We start from the raw sequence: 22,707 nt of genomic DNA, 5'->3' as shown, positions 1-22,707 counted from the left end.
TCTGGCAAACAACAGTATATAAATTCAGTTTTGATTATTGCAAACATAAAAGGAGCATATGGAAGCCATTTCAGTTCAGTTTGAGTTCAGTCTGTAATGAGTCCTTAATGGAACTACATCTTTTTCCGCCACTATGGGGAAGTGTACCACACTCGATTTAGTACAGATTACAAACCGGAAAATGTACTGTTTGTCATCTAAATTTCACATCTGGGAGATTGTTCAATTATGTAGCGACTGTTTTAAATTATTAACTGGACTGTGAATGTGTAATTATTCTCATGGGTTGTGTTTAACTTCAATAATGATTAGCACCATCTGTGACAATGGAGCTACATCATTAACAGTATTTTTTTTCCAAAACTGATACTGTGTATATTTTATTCATTCTGATATGATTATCTATTTGGAAGAATGGAGTAATGAATGATTTGTTCCGTGATTGTGTTAATGATTTACTTGTCACATGTGAACAATTGTGACTGATTACATTATGGTTAGGTTACTGCACTCTAACAAATGATAGGACATCAACAGAGTGTAGTATGTGTTTACTCTCATTTATCGACACATAATTAAAGAAGAAGAGAGCAAACTGGCCATATACAGTAGTTTATATAGCATACAAGCACAACTAAAGTGTGTGAACTCCAATTTTTAGGGTGGACTATATTACTGACAACAGATTTTCCCACCAACAACATTTCAGCCCGTTTCAATGAAGGCATTGCTACTGAGGCTAGCTGTGCAGAGAAAATGGGTAAGCTACAAGGACACTATTACACAATCTTGGCTTTCATGGCTGATATTTACATCTTTAATGACTTTTGTTGCAGGGCATTACACTGAAATTCGAGGCATGCTTTTGTGGCCTGGCCCATGGCATAATGCACATATCACAAAAATCATCACAGTGTACTGATATTTACACATTTTGATACACAGCTATTTAAGTACTCAATCACCTAATGCTAGCTCATTTTTAAGAGGAAGCTGCAAGGTGAGATTTTTCCAATGTGGCATAAGTATCACAAACTAGAAAGGCAATACGTTTGTACTCTCTGAGAAAGATCAGTAATTTGACTGTCGTCTCCCCTCTACTTGCATTACTAGATTTTCAACTGCAAAGTAATGCTATATGTGTGGCACAGGTGAGCAGCAACAAAGGAGAAAGGTAAGGATAAACAAATAGTGGAGAGTCCCATAAATTCAAGTGTGTGTCTACTTATTGCTCCTCATGCCCTCCACATGGCGTAATTTCTATCAATTCTAATTTTTCTCTCTGTCATTCAAAAGCATTACGCGTATGTTTACTCTTGCATTAAAACCTCATAAGCTGAAGAAATTTTCTCAACATTGGCAACTTTACCTATGACCATTTGTTTTAAGTTGGGTACTTTGACCTACATACATACAATATCTGTCCTGAACATTGTTAAATACAGTTAAATTTTTTTCACCTTCAGCTAATACCTATCAGTAATGTTTTTAGTCTGAAAATGAGAACACAAAGTCGTCTGATTTACTTAATGTGACCATTCAACACTACAGACCTGACGCACGCATACTGTACGAGCAGTGCAGCTCCAGCAGCAAGCATCCGTATAGCAGAGTCTTCAAACAACTGGATGGTGACCCAGGCTCCTGCTGCAGATAGGCACATACAGGTCACTGTGGCAGCTGTCTGCAGCCAGTGCTTTGTGGTGAATCCGTGCTGCCAGTCGAGGCGGCTTCCTCGCTCCACTTGATATGCTGCACCACATACTTTACATTTCAAGGAGTCTGAATTCACAGAACTCTGAAAAAAAAAGTATATTTTATAAATATTTTGTAAACATAGATGAATTTGACAACAGCTTTAAAACAGGAATATAGTAAAAAGTGAATTATCACCAACTACAACAAAAGCTACAAATATAGGGAGCTAATAGTAGTGAATAAAATAGATGATTATGAGTACAGCTGTTTACCTACCTCAACCAGCCAGCGCCTTAAGCAGTCGTGATGTACTGTGCTGACATCTCCACGACAGTCGCAAGGCTGTATCAGAGGGCCAGCATCTCGGCGATCAGTATCATAACAAATCCAACAGTCCTGCCCTGATACGCTCTCACCTGAAAAAGCTAATTACTTACACACATATACATACACATGGCTACATTGTTCCAGGTTTTAATGAATAGAACAGGTGAAAGGAAAAAGGAGGCAGGGAGAGGAAAGTGTAGGGCTAGGAAAAGGGAGGTGAGGTTAAGGCCTAGGATGGAGAGGCAGCAAGGGAACAGGGCAGGAACAGGACTCCAGTGAGTTCGCCCTGATGCAGGTGTGGCAAGTTGTTTGAGGCACATGATGATGTGGATGAATGGATTGGGCGAGAAATACAATTACATTTAAAAGTGCTTGGGGATATGACCTCAGCTGACAAGACACTTGCTGCTTACACACCATCAATGAACCATAGTCAATAACCAGTAACTTGTAGCCTGAACATCTTTATTCCTCACTCTTCTGCACTCCCCCATACGTGAACCCAGCAGCTTATTCGCTGTTCCACATATCTAGGAAGCTCCTAGAATGAGCAGAGCAAAAAGAGTTGTATGTACCACTGCTAATTTTTAGTGAGCCATTTCAGTAAATATTTTAAAGTAAGGAAGGGACAGGTGAAACCCAAATCTTGACAAGTAATAGCAATAATTTACTGAAATAATTGGCCACTGATTGGGCAACTATATTTCCGTAGCAACATAAATTTCTCGTGCAACAGCAGTGACACTGGACAGTCACCCCCCACCCCCACTCACAGTATTCTCTTCAACACGAGATTTATTAAAATGATATAGTATAATCACATAATGCCGGCTTTCTCAGCCAGTATTTGTGTTTTGGATGACATTTGTTTTCTTGGAATTAGGGAGTGGTCCAATGCATATTCTCTCGCCTAATGTTTCACTTTTCGATGCTGGTAACATCATCAGAGGCTACAGCTGCTCAGAAAGCATTTATAGTCTCAAACTAACTCAGAAAGCCTAATCATTTATAAACAAGCATTTGATTATGTCTCCAACACTGGAAGGTCAAATATCAGGCATAGAAATATGCCTCAGACCACAGCACATAAAAAGTGATTTAGTGTTTTCAGTTCCTACCATTAACTCATTTGACTCTCTTTAATGACACCTTCTGCCTACATCATGCTTTATATTCTCTCCAATTGGTCTGCTCGGACAGGTGGACAGTCATGTGGCTCTCGCAGATTGGCTAGTGGCACTCCTTACATATTGGAATGCATGTACAAAATCAGCTGTAAGCAGGACCATAAGGATATTTCTATTTGAGATAACTCTGGGAAAAAGTATTATTGGGTACTGTTTGTTGTGGTGAAAACCACTATTGAATCATTCAGAAGGAAGAAATCAAGAGTATTCCAAGACAAAGATATTCATTAGGGTTTAACAAGACAATGAAATCAAAACTGAGTACACCAGAAAATTACAGCAAACACAGTTGATGAACCTGTCATGGAAGGACAATGATTTTAAGCAAGGGCTAACACACGTATAATAAGCAAACAATAAAAACAAGATAAGGAAAAATTGTGCACGTAAAGACTTGAAGAAGCAGTTGTGTGTCACATCTTTCATTTGTGGCAGGAAAAGGGGGATGACTGAAATGTAGAAAGTGGCAGTACAATGGCACAAGAGTACCCATGCTGCTGCAGAATGCACCATTCACTATCTGAATTGATTTCAAATAGTGTAGCAACTTCAATGCTTAGTAAAGTTAACGTGTGTAAGGCCACTACCTGCGCAGATGGTATGGTGGGAGAATGGACATCAGTAGAGGTGGGCACGCCATTGTGAAAGGCCACTGCATTGTTTGGAAGGTGCAGTTTGACAGCTGTAGCCTTAGCACAAACGCATAACTTGCAAGCTACAGCTATTGAGTCAACAATCATGCTAACAGGTTATTTCAGTATGATCAACATTTTCAAATAGTTCCTCACAATAATAGCAACAAAGGAATACTTGTATAAATAAAGAATCAAAGCTAAACTAATCTGACCAATGCTATCAAGAGGCAATCTCATAAAACAAAAAAGTAGTAAAAATGTAGCATTACAGCCATCACTATGATACTGTCAAACTGCAATAAAGAACATGTGTAAAATGGAAATTATGAGTCAGCTACCCGACAACTTATTTGGCAATATTATCTAGCTATAAAGTTTCCTTCTACACCTTCAGTGATATTCTTGAAGTAGTGAAGCCTTGGAAGCACTTTTTGCAATATTTTGCACCTCATTTATTCTATTTGTTGTGTGACTGAAGTAACTAGCTGTGCCTGAACCCTCTCAAACATACTTTTCAATGAAAATAATCAATTTTTGAATATATAATGTAATTGGATGTGCAAGCTTTTGGAGCTATTAGCTCCTTCTTTTGGAAGAAGGGTTGAAGGGGAAGGAAGAGGAATGAAGGAAAAGGACTTGTGAGACTTAGGAAATGGAGAGTGTTACAGAAAGGGCACCCAAAACCCAAGGTCAGAGAAACTAGCTGAAACGGTATGTGAAGGAAAGACTAATTGTTGGATACTGCACTGGATGAGACTTGAAAGCCAGAGAGCTTAAACGTGCAAGATAAGGTAATAAGCAAGACAAAGATTACTGGAAAAAAAAAAAAAAATTGTACAAGAGTTAATAAGAATGGAAAGCTAAATGCCTTATACGAGGGTATTTCGGAAAGTAAATATACACCGTATGCCAGAGGAACAGAAGAGTTTTGGTGAGCAAGTTGGCAACACTGGTGTTAACCTTGAACCGTTAGCTTTCTCCTCGCGGTCGTTCGGCAGTTGAACATTGACCCTGGTTGGAGTAGGTAGTGTTTAAAATGGCTGCGCCGATTCAGAATCCCACCAAATGCGAAGTGCGCTCCGCCATACGTTTCCTTCATGCAAAAGGCCAACGACCAGCGGATATTCACAAAGAAATTGTTTCTGTTTATGGGAACATTATGATTCAACAAAATGTAACGAAATTGTGTCGTCATTTCTCTGAAGGTAGGACTGATGTTCATGACGAACAAAGAACAGGTCAGCCATCTGTGATCTCTGATGCCCTTCTTCGGAGAACGGAGGAAGCAATTCGTGCGAATAAAGATCTCACATTGAAAGAATTGCATCAGATCATACCGGACGTGTCAATTACAACTCTTTATGACGTGACTGTCAAGTTAGGGTACAGGAAATTGTGTGCGCTCTGGGTTCCAAAACTGTTAACGGAAGAATACAAAAAGAAAAGGATGGGCTTTGCACTTGACTTCCTTACACGCTATGCTGAAGCAGGTGATGAGTTCCTTGATCACATTGTGACAGGTGACGAGATGTGGGTTTATCACCATACACGTGAATCCAAGCAACAATCAATGCAATGGCGCCATTAAAATTCACCAAAAGCCAAGAAATGCAAAACATCGATTTCAGCGAAGAAAATCATGGCTTCTGGTTTTTGGGACAGACAAGGCATTCTTCTGTTGGAATTTATGCCACCTGGAATGACAATTAATACTGCTGCATATTGCCAGACTTAGAAACGTCTTCGTAGAGCAATTTTTTAAAAAAAAAAAAAAAAAAAAAAAAGAGAAGAAGAAAGAAACGCAGGGCAATGTTGACAAGTGGAGTCCGCTTGCTTCATGACAATGCTTGGCCTCACACAGCGCTCGTAACCAACGCACTACTCAAACAATTCAAATGGGACGTATTGGACCATCCACCATACAGAACCAGACCTTGTGCCCACCGACATCCATGTCTTCCGTTACCTGAACTCACATCTTGGTGCAAAATCATTCCACAACGATGAAGAGATCAAAGATGAAGTTGAAATGTGGTTCTAACAACAGGCGGCAACCTTCTATGACTGTGGGATACAAAAGGTTGTGCACCAACTTAACAAATGTTTGGATAACAGGGGTGATTATGTCAAAAAATAACAAATAATCCAGTTAATAAGATGTAACAGATATTTTCTAAATAAATGTTCTATTTAAGGTCTGTGAGCCATTGTATCTTTACTTTTCGAAATGCCCTCGTACATGGTGGACAGGTGGAGGGTGGGGAGTTGTTGAGAGGGAGAGGGGGGATATCCTTACTAAAAATGGAGCAAGAACTGGAAAGTTAGTGTTACCCATTTTTCTTCAGAACAAAGGGCGGAACTGACCAGTGTCCATGATGAGAATGCATTCCTGTGGACGGGCTCATTATTGTTAATGAGCTGTACTGGAGCATGTGTATTTCTGATTAACTATCTACTATTTACCCAAGCTGACAGCTCTGAAAGAAAACTGAATGCACTTAAGTCTCCTTGTGAACAATAATAAAGCACTGGTTCTATTACTCAACCATGTGGCACATATAATTGTGTCATATCACAACTGTATACTCAGTATTTATGAGATGCAACACCTTTACTCAAAGATATGTCAAACATTAGTTATTCTCAGTCAATTTGTGTGATTTTATGACAATAATTTGGAAAAAAAGTGTCTCAGAAGTTTGTCCTACCTGTCTTAGTTCATAAAATTAGTACAGAAATAAATAATTACACATAAGTGAACAACTAACAACGTCCCCTGTGCACAATAGCACTGAAAGAGACATGAAAATTAAGACCATCCCATTACCAGAAACCCCATTCTTCAGATGAAAATTGTGAATTTTTCATTGTATGTATTATTTATGGGAACAGCACTGAATCATAAAATTTAAAGCGTACCGAATGTTATTATACACAGTTAACTTTATCTGTATGTGCACATTTTTACCATCTGGCTTTGGAGGCGTTTCAAGTCGGCAACCAGGCTGTGACGACAGTTGCTGCTCGGCTTCCAATTTCTTCAAAATTCTTTTTGGGTTCAAAATCCATAGCTGCTCTGGGCTGCAACATATGTGAAAATATTTGTCTTTCACTATGAAACTTTCATCAAAGAGTACAGATATTGCTTAAACAAAAATTGTTTGATTCATCTTAATTAATTATTGTTATAAAATAATACATCTAAAATCTGCCTTTGATAATGAAGAATGGATATATGATGCAACAAGCACTAATGAAAAAATTCAAGACTGAACAGTGATGAGGCATATTAAATATAAAGTTGCTTTTTTAGCTAAATAATTCAATTCATGTACCACTTGCAATAGAATTGAATTGATGGGATATTATACTAAAGGCTTTCAAGATGCATTGGATCATATAAAGTACTCAGGAAGTCTTAAATTCACAGGGTGAACGTGTGATGTAAACCACGTAAGCACATGAGGCAGTCGTTAAGTTTTAACTGGCACTGCAAAAAATAAAGTTACATAGTTAATATTTTGTTCATTTGGAGGTACATGTCCACAGTCCCAGTACACACTAAAATCCCCTCGCCACAGTACTGCACCATGCAACAAGAAGAGTCAAAAGAAAATGGTACAGCCTATTGATAAACTGAAGTATTGTTTGGCAAAACATTTTTGGAAGTAGTGGTAATGTTGCAGCTGTGTCAAGTCAATTCAGACAACTTCTTTAGCAGGGAAAAAACAATTTCCAATCATTTTAGGTGTCAAAAAAATCAATGCAGAATTCAAAATAATTAATACATCTAAGATGTTGGTTTCTCAATCATCTTTTCTTCAATTGTAAGTAAATATTCTTGGAGCAATTCCTTTCACAGCAAAATTTCAAGTCCTGTAGTATTATTTTTCCACGATAAAATTCTGTCATCAGTTGCAAATAAATTTTGTTATGTTTTACCAGTTTTGACAAATATTTTAGCAGATGTCAATATCTTCTTCGTAGAAGCATAATGCCATGGCACATACAGAAATGTACAGACTGTACGTGATTATTTTAAGCACTGACTGGAAATTTACAGTAATTGAGTCATGTGAAAAAATATGGGTAATGCTCTTTTTCACAACAATCCCCACAACTGTATCATCATTTTGACGTTGCGCGCAGTATTGACGACCGCATCATCGGCCATTGACTTTGCGACAAAGAACAACATGAATATTACAGCGCCTTGATTCACTTGCAGCAGTTTGAGCTGTCCTCCTAGGTTCCCGCCTAACCACACTCTCTGAAAATACCGCACATTCATAAATAAATGGCAATTTGTGACAAGGAAGAATATGAATGCTAATGCTCCCCATTTCGCTTGCAGCAATTTAAGCTGCTCTCTTAGCTTCTTGCCTAACCTCATACTCATAAATCACCAAATACTTATTTCATTCTTTATGCTCAGATCAGACTGAATGTAAATAACATACAGGAGATTCCATGGTGACTCACTTTACATTTTGAAATCAGTGTTTTATTATGTTGATTTGTTACCAATCTATAAACCCATATTTTCTTTTGCAAATCATCATTATAAATCATGTTATTCAAGGAAAGATCTTGAAGTGTTGTTTAAGCAGGGAAGAGCGTTAAAATTAAAGAACAAGAATGTAATTTATGTTGTGAGTCTTGTTACAAATTTGGGACGTCCTATTCCTAATGTGCATTTTGGGTCAAAAGTGTCCTCAAACTATTAGGAGTATGGATCAGGTTTTTATCATAGAAAATGCATATTACATTGGCATTCAAGTGACAGAGTTACAGATTTCTAAAAATATTTATACCATGAGAAATATAGTAATATATTGAAAAAGGTGCGTGACTCAACATTACTTGCTACTTCTTGTTGGAAAAACTTTTTCCCTGCAAGCAGAGAAATGAAAATATGACATTAATTGCCAAGTAAGATCAACTTAACATTAACATTTCACTTTTCAAACTCTACGAAAAATTATAAGAGCATGACACCTGGGAAAATGAACTTTAAATTCAATTAAAAGTCAGAGAACTGAAAATATCCTCTTGCATTGACAACACCAAGTGGATTACTTTTCTTTAAAATTTCATCACATTTTACAGGCCATTTCCAATAGTGACCAGCACACTGATTAAGTAAGAATTTCCAAAAACTGCACGTACTTCTACGGCATTGAATTTACCATCATATTCTACTTTGTACCAGTCTCCAATTTTCGCACTTTCTATAGTTTCTTCAGTATAATGATCTGCAGCAGCAAAATTCTTTGGAGACAGCAGATATGTTTGTAGTACTCCATTCTTGTAGTGAAACAAATGAATGCTTTTAATGTTTGGGACTGATGGTGCTGAAGAAAACATTTGAGCCAGATTAAGTTTCACATTGAGTCCTTGAATTTCAACAATAGACACATGAAAAACCTGCCCAGTCGTGGTACTTGTGGCTTGAAAAACCTGCAGTCGTGGTACTTGCGGCTACCTGAGCAAAAGTTGATGCATCACCTACTACGAATTTTCGCTTTTTTACTGCATTCCCCTATAGCCATTCCGCAACTGCACCAATTCCATCTACGACTCCTTTACCATGGGATTTAGATCGGCTGAGCCCTTCGATCTTGAGCTGTAAAATCTGAATGTTATGGCTTAGGTGTCTGGTTGGTTGGTTCTGAGAAGAACATTATGGAATGATTGAAACTGAGGTACAGCAGCAGTAATATATTCGTTTTTAAATTGTGAGGCAGGTCCATCTGGCCAAACTGAAACCAGCCTCACACTTTCAGGTACAGTTGACAGTACCTTGCTAATGTAAGCAATTGCAGCACTCGAGTCATGGCTTTATGCAGAGCACTATGTGACTTATATGGTGACAAACATGCTTTACTAGGTTGCTGATCTTGCATCGTATGTTGCCTATGTTTTCTAACTCTCTCCCTATTTTTAGCTCTTCTTTCTTCTAATATTAGTCCTTGCTTATGCTGACTCAACTGTAGAAATTTTAGTTACTGCTTCTGCTGGCTTTGTTGAGCTGCTTCCAGATGCTGCTTCTTAAATTATTCATATTTTCCTTCACTCTTTCACTTGTCCCTCCTCTTACTCTGTATTTCTGCTGCTGCTAACACCACCCTATTCTTCTAATCTTAAAATAATACAACCGTGACTCAGATTACATGACTCACATTACACATTTAATTTTCTGTTTTTACAATATTGGTTGATATTGGGAAATTTTTAGTAGTGATATTAGTTACACATTCACACCAAGAAGTAAAATACCGAACAAGAGAAAGTTCTCAAATCTTTCTACTGGTATAAAAACTTAATCACATGAAAGTGACTCATGTTACATGAAGTTCATGCTGTGTATTACATTGTTAACCCCAACCTATTATTTACTTACTTCAGTTTTATACTCTTTATGCAATACATTAGGGTATGTAACAGTAATACAAATACCTGCCAATTAGTCAAAATGAAGGTTCAAAGTCTCTAATAATTCACACTCTTATCAGACGAAACACATATGGCGTTATAAAAATGGCTACAAATTACGAGGGAAAGCAATAATGGGCCACAACCCATTGTTGCCATACAGTCCAGCCTTTTCAAAAAAATTATAAAAGTACAAGATTTTAAACTTTTAAATATCATGTGTGTCCTACTATACATGGAATATCCCATACTTGTATTACATTCATAAGAAAGTAACAGAACTCATTAACAATGCTAACACAGAAAAAAAAAAATGCATGTAACGGGATGCAAACCAAAAACTTTCAACTACAGAAACCACAATTTTATTCATTAATTACTTAATCAGACAATTTTAACTTTGGTGTTAGTTATCATATTCTGTCTTTAAGGCTGGTATTATTGATGCATATTAAATAACATATACTGATAGTGGTGATGTGTTTCTGATAAATTTTCATTGCTCTGTTATATTGAAACGGCAGATTGCAAATTGTAAAGCAAGTGTGTTTCATTCTTAATTTGTAAATTATTGTTGAGATCATCTCACTCCTAAGAGAGCACTCTTATATGAAGGCATTAACTGATGATAAATCATTATGTCATTACATGACATTCTATTATAGCAATAATTTTAACAAATCATTTCAAGAATGATGTGGTTATGTAAATCTGCAGTACACACACATGAAATCTTGTGAGAGGCCCGTACTAAATGTTAACATAATTTGATAGCTGATACCCGATCATGCAGTCATTGATATTGTGTGCGACATCAAAATGACATCACATCTGTGCGAGTTATTGTGAAATGAGTGTAAATGATGTGACTTACCAAATGAAAGTGCTGGCATGTCGACAGACACACAAACAAACACAAACATACACACAAAATTCAAGCTTTCGCAACAAACTGTTGCCTCATCAGGAAAGAGGGAAGAAGAGGGAAAGACGAAAGGATGTGGGTCCCAAGGGAGAGGGCAAGGAGTCACTCCAATCCTGGGAGCGGAAAGACCCACCTTAAGGGGGAAAAAAGGACGGGTATACACTCGCGCACACACACATATCCATCCACACGTATACAGACACAAGCAAACATATTTAAAGACAAAGAGTTTGGGCAGAGATGTCAGTCGAGGCAGAAGTGCAGAGGCAAAGATGTTGTTGAATGACAGGTGAGGTATGAGTGGCGGCAACTTGAAATTAGCGGAGATTGAGGCCTGGCGGATGACGAGAAGAGAGGATATACTGAAGGGCAAGTTCCCATCTCCGGAGTTCGGATAGGTTGGTGTTGGTGGGAAGTATCCAGATAACCCGGACAGTGTAACACTGTGCCAAGATGTGCTGGCTGTGCACCAAGGCATGTTTAGCCACAGGGTGATCCTCATTACCAACAAACACTGTCTGCCTGTGTCCATTCATGCGAATGGACAGTTTGTTGCTAGTCATTCCCACATAGACTGCGTCACAGTGTAGGCAGGTCAGTTGGTAGATCACGTGGGTGCTTTCACACGTGGCTCTGCCCTTGATCGTGTACACCTTCCGGGTTACAGGACTGGAGTAGGTGGTGGTGGGAGGGTGCATGGAACAGGTTTTACACCGGGGGCGGTTACAAGGGTAGGAGCCAGAGGGTAGGGAAGGTGGTTTGGGGATTTCATAGGGATGAACTAAGAGGTTACGAAGGTTAGGTGGACGGCGGAAAGACACTCTTGGTGGAGTGGGGAGGATTTCATGAAGGATGGATCTCATTTCTGGGCAGGATTTTAGGAAATCATATCCCTGCTGGTGTGCCACATTCAGAATCTGATCCAGTCCCGGAAAGTATCCTGTCACAAGTGGGGCACTTTTGTGGTTCTTCTGTGGGAGGTTCTGGGTTTGAGAGGATGAGGAAGTGGCTCTGGTTATTTGCTTCTGTACCAGGTCGTGAGGGTAGTTGCGGGATGCGAAAGCTGTTGTCAGGTTGTTGGTGTAATGGTTCAGGGATTCCGGACTGGAGCAGATTCGTTTGCCACGAAGACCTAGGCTGTAGGGAAGGGACCGTTTGATGTGGAATGTGTGGCAGCTGTTGTAATGGAGGTACTGTTGCTTGTTGGTGGGCTTGATGTGGACGGACGTGTGAAGCTGGCCATTGGACAGGTGGAGGTCAACATCAAGGAAAGTGGCATGGGATTTAGAGTAGGACCAGGTGAATCTGATGGAACCAAAGGAGTTGAGGTTGGAGAGGAAATTCTGGAGTTCTTCTTCACTTGAGTCCAGATCATGAAGATGTCATCAATAACTCTGTACCAAACTTTGGGTTGGCAGGCCTGGGTAACCAAGAAGGCTTCTTCTAAGCGACCCATGAATAGTTTGGCGTACGAAGGGGCCATCCTGGTACCCATGGCTGTTCCCTTTAATTGTTGGTATGTCTGGCCTTCAAAAGTGAAGAAGTTGTGGGTCAGGATGAAGCTGGCTAAGGTAATGAGGAAAGAGGTTTTAGGTAGGGTGGCAGGTGATCGGCGTGAAAGGAAGTGCTCCATCGCAGCGAGGCCTGGACGTGCAGGATATTTGTGTATAAGGAAGTGGCATCAATGGTTACAAGGATGGTTTCTGGGGGTAACAGATTGGGTAAGGATTCCAGGCGTTCGAGAAAGTGGTTGGTGTCTTTGATGAAGGATGGGAGACTGCACGTAATGGGTTGAAGGTGTTGATCTACGTAGGCAGAGATACGTTCTGTGGGGGTTTGGTAACCAGCTACAATGGGACGGCCAGGATGATTGGGTTTGTGAATTTTAGGAAGAAGGTAGAAGGTGGGGTGCGGGGTGTCAGTGGGGTCAGGAGGTTGATGGAGACAGGTGAAAGGTTTTGTAGGGGGCCTAAGGTTCTGAGGATTCCCTGAAGCTCCGCCTGGACGTCAGGATTGGGATTACCTTGGCAAACTTTGTATGTGGTGTTGTCTGAAAGCTGACGGAGTCCCTCAGCCACATACTCCCGACGATCAAGTATCACGGTCGTGGAACCCTTGTCCGCCGGAAGAATGATGATGGACCGGTCAGCCTTCAGATCACGGATAGCCTGGGCTTCAGCAGTGGTGATGTTGGGAGTAGGATTAAGGTTTTTTAAGAAGGACCCCCCCCCCCCCCCCATGAACCATGGACCTTGCCGTTGGTGGGGAGGCTTGCGTGCCTCAGCGATACAGATAGCCGTACCGTAGGTGCAACCACAACGGAGGGGTATCTGTTGAGAGGCCAGACAAACGTGTGGTTCCTGAAGAGGGGCAGCAGCCTTTTCAGTAGTTGCAAGGGCAACAGTCTGGATGATTGACTGATCTGGCCTTGTAACAATAACCAAAACGGCCATGCTGTGCTGGTACTGCGAACGGCTGAAAGCAAGGGGAAACTACAGCCGTAATTTTTCCCGAGGGCATGCAGCTTTACTGTATGATTACATGATGATGGCGTCCTCTTGGGTAAAATATTCCGGAGGTAAAATAGTCCCCCATTCGGATCTCCGGGCGGGGACTACTCAAGAGGATGTCGTTATCAGGAGAAAGAAAACTGGCGTTCTACGGATTGGAGCGTGGAATGTCAGATCCCTTAATCGGGCAGGTAGGTTAGAAAATTTAAAAAGGGAAATGGATAGGTTGAAGTTAGATATAGTGGGAATTAGTGAAGTTCGGTGGCAGGAGGAACAAGACTTCTGGTCAGGTGACTACAGGGTTATAAACACAAAATCAAATAGGGGTAATGCAGGAGTAGGTTTAATAATGAATAGGAAAATAGGAATGCGGGTAAGCTACTACAAACAGCATAGTGAACGCATTATTGTGGCCAAGATAGATACGAAGCCCACACCTACTACAGTAGTACAAGTTTATATGCCAACTAGCTCTGCAGATGACGAAGAAATTGAAGAAATGTATGATGAAATAAAAGAAATTATTCAGATTGTGAAGGGAGACGAAAATTTAATAGTCATGGGTGACTGGAATTCGAGTGTAGGAAAAGGGAGAGAAGGAAACATAGTAGGTGAATATGGATTGGGGGACAGAAATGAAAGAGGAAGCCGCCTGGTAGAATTTTGCACAGAGCACAACATAATCATAGCTAACACTTGGTTTAAGAATCATGAAAGAAGGTTGTATACATGGAAGAACCCTGGAGATACTAAAAGGTATCAGATAGATTATATAATGGTAAGACAGAGATTTAGGAACCAGGTTTTAAATTGTAAGACATTTCCAGGGGCAGATGTGGACTCTGACCACAATCTATTGGTTATGACCTGTAGATTAAAACTGAAGAAACTGCAAAAAGGTGGGAATTTAAGGAGATGGGACCTGGATAAACTAAAAGAACCAGAGGTTGTACAGAGATTCAGGGAGAGCATAAGGGAGCAATTGACAGGAATGGGGGAAAGAAATACAGTAGAAGAAGAATGGGTAGCTTTGAGGGATGAAGTAGTGAAGGCAGCAGAGGATCAAGTAGGTAAAAAGACGAGGGCTAGTAGAAATCCTTGGGTAACAGAAGAAATATTGAATTTAATTGATGAAAGGAGAAAATATAAAAATGCAGTAAGTGAAACAGGCAAAAAGGAATACAAACGTCTCAAAAATGAGATCGACAGGAAGTGCAAAATGGCTAAGCAGGGATGGCTAGAGGACAAATGTAAGGATGTAGAGGCCTATCTCACTAGGGGTAAGATAGATACCGCCTACAGGAAAATTAAAGAGACCTTTGGAGATAAGAGAACGACTTGTATGAATATCAAGAGCTCAGATGGAAACCCAGTTCTGAGCAAAGAAGGGAAAGCAGAAAGGTGGAAGGAGTATATAGAGGGTCTATACAAGGGCGATGTACTTGAGGACAATATTATGGAAATGGAAGAGGATGTAGATGAAGATGAAATGGGAGATATGATACTGCGTGAAGAGTTTGACAGAGCAATGAAAGACCTGAGTCGAAACAAGGCCCCCGGAGTAGACTATATTCCATTGGAACTACTGACGGCCGTGGGAGAGCCAGTCCTGACAAAACTCTACCATCTGGTGAGCAAGATGTATGAAACAGGCGAAATACCCTCAGACTTCAAGAAGAATATAATAATTCCAATCCCAAAGAAAGCAGGTGTTGACAGATGTGAAAATTACCGAACTATCAGCTTAATAAGTCACAGCTGCAAAGTACTAACACGAATTCTTTACAGACGAATGGAAAAACTAGTAGAAGCCAACCTCGGGGAAGATCAGTTTGGATTCCGTAGAAACACTGGAACACGTGAGGCAATACTGACCTTACGACTTATCTTAGAAGAAAGATTAAGGAAAGGCAAACCTACGTTTCTAGCATTTGTAGACTTAGAGAAAGCTTTTGACAATGTTGACTGGAATACTCTCTTTCAAATTCTAAAGGTGGCAGGGGTAAAATACAGGGAGCGAAAGGCTATTTACAATTTGTACAGAAACCAGATGGCTGTTATAAGAGTCGAGGGACATGAAAGGGAAGCAGTGGTTGGGAAGGGAGTAAGACAGGGTTGTAGCCTCTCCCCGATGTTGTTCAATCTGTATATTGAGCAAGCAGTAAAGGAAACAAAAGAAAAATTCGGAGTAGGTATTAAAATTCATGGAGAAGAAATAAAAACTTTGAGGTTCGCTGATGATATTGTAATTCTGTCAGAGACAGCAAAGGACTTGGAAGAGCAGTTGAATGGAATGGACAGTGTCTTGAAAGGAGGATATAAGATGAACATCAACAAAAGCAAAACAAGGATAATGGAATGTAGTCTAATTAAGTCGGGTGATGCTGAGGGAATTAGATTAGGAAATGAGGCACTTAAAGTAGTAAAGGAGTTTTGCTATTTGGGGAGCAAAATAACTGATGATGGTCGAAGTAGAGAGGATATAAAATGTAGGCTGGCAATGGCAAGGAAAGCGTTTCTGAAGAAGAGAAATTTGTTAACATCCAGTATTGATTTAAGTGTCAGGAAGCCATTTCTGAAAGTATTCGTATGGAGTGTAGCCATGTATGGAAGTGAAACATGGACGATAAATAGTTTGGATAAGAAGAGAATAGAAGCTTTCGAAATGTGGTGCTACAGAAGAATGCTAAAGATTAGATGGGTAGATCACATAACTAATGAGGAAGTATTGAATAGGATTGGGGAGAAGAGAAGTTTGTGGCACAACTTGACCAGAAGAAGGGATCGGTTGGTAGGACATGTTCTGAGGCATCAAGGGATCACCAATTTAGTATTGGAGGGCAGCGTGGAGGGTAAAAATCGTAGAGGGAGACCAAGAGATGAATACACTAAGCAGATTCAGAAGGATGTAGGTTGCAGTAGGTACTGGGAGATGAAAAAGCTTGCACAGGATAGAGTAGCATGGAGAGCTGCATCAAACCAGTCTCAGGACTGAAGACCACAACAACAACAACAAGAAGGATTGAGAGGCAAGGCTGGAAGTCAGAAATTCCTGGAAGGTTTGGAGAGGGTGATTTTGAGGAAGAGGAGGTGGGTCCCGCTGTGACGGAGGACGGAACTGTTCCAGGCAGGGTTCAATTTGGATAGTGTCTTGGGGAGTTGGATCATTAGGGGTAGGATTAGGATCATTTTTCTTCGTGGCAAACTGATACTTCCAGCAGAGAGTACGAGTGTAGGACAGTAAATCTTTGACGAGGGCTGTTTGGTTGAATCTGGGAGTGGGGCTGAAGGTGAGGCCTTTGGATAGGACAGAGGTTTCAGATTGGGAGAGAGGTTTGGAGGAAAGGTTAACTACTGAATTAGGGTGTTGTGGTGCCAGATTGTGTTGCTTGGAATTTTGAGGTTTTGGAGGGAGTGGAGCTGGAAGTGGGAGACTGAGTAGATGGGAGGGACTGGGTTTGTGTGCAATGAGAGGTGGTTGAGGTTTGCTGGAAAGGTTGTGAAGGGTGAGTGAGTTGCCTTTCCGGAGGTGGGAAACCAGGAGATTGGATAGTTTTTTGAGGTGAAGGGTGGCATGCTGCTCTAATTTGCGGTTGGCCTGTAGGAGGATGCTCTGAATAGCCGGTGTGGATGTGGGAGAGGAAAGATTGAGGACTTTTATTAAGGATAGGAGTTGACGGGTGTGTTCATTGGCTGAGTTGATGTGTAGGTGAAGGATTAGGTGGGTGAGTGCAATGGATTGTTCAGTTTGGAACTGGTATAGGGATTGATGGAAAGAAGGGTTGCAGCCAGAGATGGGAACTTTAAGTGTGAGGCCTTTGGGGGTTATGCCAAATGTCAGACAAGCCTGAGAAAATAAAATATGCGTGCGTAAGCTGGCTAGGGTGAAGGCATGTTTGCGGAGGGAATGTAAATAAAACTTAATGGGGTCGTTGTGGGGGTGTTGTGAGGGTGACATGGTATTAGAAGGTGGAAAGTGTAACATGAGGTTGAAATGAAAATGAAAGATAAAAATATATGGGGAGAGATAAGGGTGAACTAGAAAATAACTGGAGATCTGGTATGAAAAAATGCGACAAAGTGTTGGTTAAGTTGATCCTGTGGTGAACTTGGGTTGGTAGACAGCGATGTGCATGACGGTTAGGTGGTTGTGTTGCCGCTAAAACACGTTAAAGGACGGAGAAATTCGGGAAAATTTCGAAAAAACGTGTAAATGTATTAAAAGGCGTGGTGTTGTGGTGAAAGATTACGAAAATGGGGCTAACAATTGTAAATAATGACGTTAAAACCTGTGGAGAGCGGCTAAAAATGATCAGTGATGTACGAAAAACGGAAGTGGAAATAAAGTAAAAGTTATTAGAACTAGCCGAAATGGTTGTTTAATACGTGAAGGCAGCCGTTATTGAACTAGAAACGGTGGATTTTATAGCAGCGGTATTGTTGAAAGCGCAAAATAAAAATTTTTTGGTTATGGTTTGGAAGTGGGTTACGTATTATAGAGTATATATAGGCGGGATAAAATTGTATTACGGTAAAAAGGGAAGGTGAATAGAAAGTGAGACTACTGGTAAAAGCAGAAAGAGAAAATAAGACGACAGGAAAGATTTCGAGATGCAACAGCGACAATAACAAACGTAATTGTATGTTTCCCTCTATTATATCAAAAAACAAAGATGATGTGACTTACCGAACGAAAGCGCTGGCAGTCGAAAGACACACAAACATACACACAAAATTCAAGCTTTCGCAACAAACTGTTGCCTCATCAGGAAAGAGGGAAGGAGAGGGAAAGGCGAAAGGATGTGGGTTTTAAGGGAGAGGGTAAGGAGTCATTCCAATCCCGGGAGCGGAAAGACTTACCTTAGGGGGAAAAAGGACAGGTATACACTCGCACACACGCACATATCCATCCACACATACAGACACAAGCAGACATATTTAAAGACAAAGAGTTTGGGCAGAGATGTCAGTCGAGGCAGAAGTGTAGAGGCAAAGAAGTTGTTGAAAGACAGGTGAGGTATGAGTGGCGGCAACTTGAAATTAGCGGAGATTGAGGCCTGGCGGATGACGAGAAGAGAGGATATACTGAAGGGCAAGTTCCCATCTCCGGAGTTCGGATAGGTTGGTGTTGGTGGGAAGTATCCAGATAACCCGGACGGTGTAACACTGTGCCAAGATGTGCTGGCTGTGCACCAAGGCATGTTTAGCCACAGGGTGATCCTCATTACCAACAAACACTGTCTGCCTGTGTCCATTCATGCGAATGGACAGTTTGTTGCTGGTCATTCCCACATAGAATGCATCACAGTGTAGGCAGGTCAGTTGGTAAATCACGTGGGTGCTTTCACACGTGGCTCTGCCTCTGATCGTGTACACCTTCCGGGTTACAGGACTGGAGTAGGTGGTGGTGGGAGGGTGCATGGGACAGGTTTTGCATCGGGGGCGGTTACAAGGATAGGAGCCAGAGGGTAGGGAAGGTGGTTTGGGGATTTCATAGGGATGAACTAACAGGTTACGAAGGTTAGGTGGACGGCGGAAAGACACTCTTGGCGGAGTGGGGAGGATTTCATGAAGGATGGATCTCATTTCAGGGCAGGATTTGAGGAAGTCGTATCCCTGCTGGAGAGCCACATTCAGAGTCTGGTCCAGTCCCGGAAAGTATCCTGTCACAAGTGGGGCACTTTTGTGGTTCTTCTGTGGGGGATTCTGGGTTTGAGGGGACGAGGAAGTGGCTCTGGTTATTTGCTTCTGTACCAGGTCGGGAGGGTAGTTGCGGGATGCGAAAGCTGTTTTCAGGTTGTTGGTGTAATGATTCAGGGATTCCGGACTGGAGCAGATTCGTTTGCCACGAAGACCTAGGCTGTAGGGAAGGGACCGTTTGATGTGGAATGGGTGGCAGCTGTCATAATGGAGGTACTGTTGCTTGTTGGTGGGTTTGATGTGGACGGACGTGTGAAGTTGGCCATTGGACAGGTGGAGGTCAACGTCAAGGAAAGTGGCATGGGATTTGGAGTAGGACCAGGTGAAACTGATGGAACCAAAGGAGTTGAGGTTGGAGAGGAAATTCTGGAGTTCTTCTTCACTGTGAGTCCAGATCATGAAGATGTCATCAATAATTCTGTACCAAACTTTGGGTTGGCAGACTTGGGTAACCAAGAAGGCTTCCTCTAAGCGACCCATGAATAGGTTGGCGTACGAGGGGGCCATCCTGGTGCCCATGGCTGTTCCCTTTAATTGTTGGTATGTCCGGCCCTCAAAAGTGAAGAAGTTGTGGGTCAGGATGAAGCTGGCTAAGGTGATGAGGAAAGAGGTTTTAGGTAGGGTGGCAGGTGATCGGCGTGAAAGGAAATGCTCCATCGCAGCGAGGCCCTGGACGTGCGGAATATTTGTGTATAAGGACGTGGCATCAATGGTTACAAGGATGGTTTCCGGGGGTAACAGATTGGGTAAGGATCCCAGGCGTTCAAGGAAGTGGTTGGTGTCCTTGATGAAGGATGGGAGACTGCATGTAATGGGTTGAAGGTGTTGATCTACGTAGGCAGAGATACGTTCTGCCTACGTAGATCAACACCTTCAACCCATTACATGCAGTCTCCCATCCTTCATCAAGGACACCAACCACTTCCTTGAACGCCTGGGATCCTTACCCAATCTGTTACCCCCGGAAACCATCCTTGTAACCATTGATGCCACGTCCTTATACACAAATATTCCGCACGTCCAGGGCCTCGCTGCGATGGAGCATTTCCTTTCACGCCGATCACCTGCCACCCTACCTAAAACCTCTTTCCTCATCACCTTAGCCAGCTTCATCCTGACCCACAACTTCTTCACTTTTGAGGGCCGGACATACCAACAATTAAAGGGAACAGCCATGGGCACCAGGATGGCCCCCTCGTACGCCAACCTATTCATGGGTCGCTTAGAGGAAGCCTTCTTGGTTACCCAAGTCTGCCAACCCAAAGTTTGGTACAGATTTATTGATGACATCTTCATGATCTGGACTCACAGTGAAGAAGAACTCCAGAATTTCCTCTCCAACCTCAACTCCTTTGGTTCCATCAGTTTCACCTGGTCCTACTCCAAATCCCATGCCACTTTCCTTGACGTTGACCTCCACCTGTCCAATGGCCAACTTCACACGTCCGTCCACATCAAACCCACCAACAAGCAACAGTACCTCCATTATGACAGCTGCCACCCATTCCACATCAAACGGTCCCTTCCCTACAGCCTAGGTCTTCGTGGCAAACGAATCTGCTCCTGTCCGGAATCCCTGAATCATTACACCAACCACCTGAAAACAGCTTTCGCATCCCGCAACTACCCTCCCGACCAGGTACAGAAGCAAATAACCAGAGCCACTTCCTCGTCCCCTCAAACCCAGAATCCCCCACAGAAGAACCACAAAAGTGCCCCACTTTTGACAGGATACTTTCCGGGACTGGACCAGACTCTGAATGTGGCTCTCCAGCAGGGATACGACTTCCTCAAATCCTGCCCTGAAATGAGATCCATCCTTCATGAAATCCTCCCCACTCCGCCAAGAGTGTCTTTCCGCCGTCCACCTAACCTTCGTAACCTGTTAGTTCATCCCTATGAAATCCCCAAACCACCTTCCCTACCCTCTGGCTCCTATCCTTGTAACCGCCCCCGATGCAAAACCTGTCCCATGCACCCTCCCACCACCACCTACTCCAGTCCTGTAACCCGGAAGGTGTACACGATCAGAGGCAGAGCCACGTGTGAAAGCACCCACGTGATTTACCAACTGACCTGCCTACACTGTGATGCATTCTATGTGGGAATGACCAGCAACAAACTGTCCATTCGCATGAATGGACACAGGCAGACAGTGTTTGTTGGTAATGAGGATCACCCTGTGGCTAAACATGCCTTGGTGCACAGCCAGCACATCTTGGCACAGTGTTACACCGTCCGGGTTATCTGGATACTTCCCACCAACACCAACCTATCCGAACTCCGGAGATGGGAACTTGCCCTTCAGTATATCCTCTCTTCTCGTCATCCGCCAGGCCTCAATCTCCGCTAATTTCAAGTTGCCGCCACTCATACCTCACCTGTCTTTCAACAACTTCTTTGCCTCTACACTTCTGCCTCGACTGACATCTCTGCCCAAACTCTTTGTCTTTAAATATGTCTGCTTGTGTCTGTATGTGTGGATGGATATGTGCGTGTGTGCGAGTGTATACCTGTCCTTTTTTCCCCCTAAGGTAAGTCTTTCCGCTCCCGGGATTGGAATGACTCCTTACCCTCTCCCTTAAAACCCACATCCTTTCGTCTTCCCCTCTCCTTCCCTCTTTCCTGATGAGGCAACAGTTTGTTGCGAAAGCTTGAATTTTGTGTGTGTGTTTGTGTTTGTTTGTGTGTCTATCGACCTGCCAGCGCTTTTGTTCGGTAAGTCACCTCATCTTTGTTTTTATATATAATTTTTCCCACGTGGAATGTTTCCTTCCATTATATTGATATCATTATATATATATATATATATATATATATATATATATATATATATATATATATATATCTAAAAAGAAAGATGATGAAACTTACCAAACAAAAGCGCTGGCAGGTCGATAGACACACAAACAAACACAAACATACACACAAAATTCTAGCTTTCGCAACCAATGGTTGCCTCGTCAGGAAAGAGGGAAGGAGAAGGAAAGACAAAAGGATATGGGTTTTAAGGGAGAGGGTAAGGAGTCATTCCAATCCCGGGAGCGGAAAGACTTACCTTAGGGGGAAAAAAGGACAGGTATACACTCGCACACGCACACATATCCATCCACACATACACAGACACAAGCAGACATTTGTAAAGGCAAAGAGTTTGGGCATTTTTTGGGCAGAGATGTCAGTCGGGGCGGATGTACAGAGGCAAAGATGAAGTTGAAAGACAGGTGAGGTATGAGCGGCGGCAAATTGAAATTAGAAATTAGCGGAGATTGAGGCCTGGCGGATAGCGA

The 22,707-nt window shown here is 41.9% G+C and overlaps 1 protein-coding gene across 4 annotated transcripts in view; it reads right to left on the bottom strand.

Moving 5' to 3' along the window:
* LOC126416704 (uncharacterized) overlaps positions 1-22,707 on the bottom strand; it is a 307,969-nt gene that overhangs the window by 17,916 nt on the left and 267,346 nt on the right. For all 4 annotated transcript variants that reach the window (XM_050084515.1, XM_050084513.1, XM_050084516.1 and 1 more), the window contains 3 exons: positions 6,816-6,928; positions 1,975-2,114; positions 1,554-1,798 (listed from right to left, as the gene is read on the bottom strand). In XM_050084515.1, coding sequence (XP_049940472.1) covers positions 1,554-1,798; positions 1,975-2,114; positions 6,816-6,928 — 498 coding nt within the window. The remainder of the gene's footprint in view (positions 1-1,553; positions 1,799-1,974; positions 2,115-6,815; positions 6,929-22,707) is intronic.

This window comes from Schistocerca serialis, chromosome 8, assembly GCF_023864345.2.
Source record: "Schistocerca serialis cubense isolate TAMUIC-IGC-003099 chromosome 8, iqSchSeri2.2, whole genome shotgun sequence".
In the NCBI taxonomy this organism is placed as follows: Eukaryota; Metazoa; Arthropoda; class Insecta; order Orthoptera; family Acrididae; genus Schistocerca; species Schistocerca serialis.
Note: the sequence above shows the minus strand (reverse complement) of the source record. Positions and strands in the feature narration are given on the sequence as shown.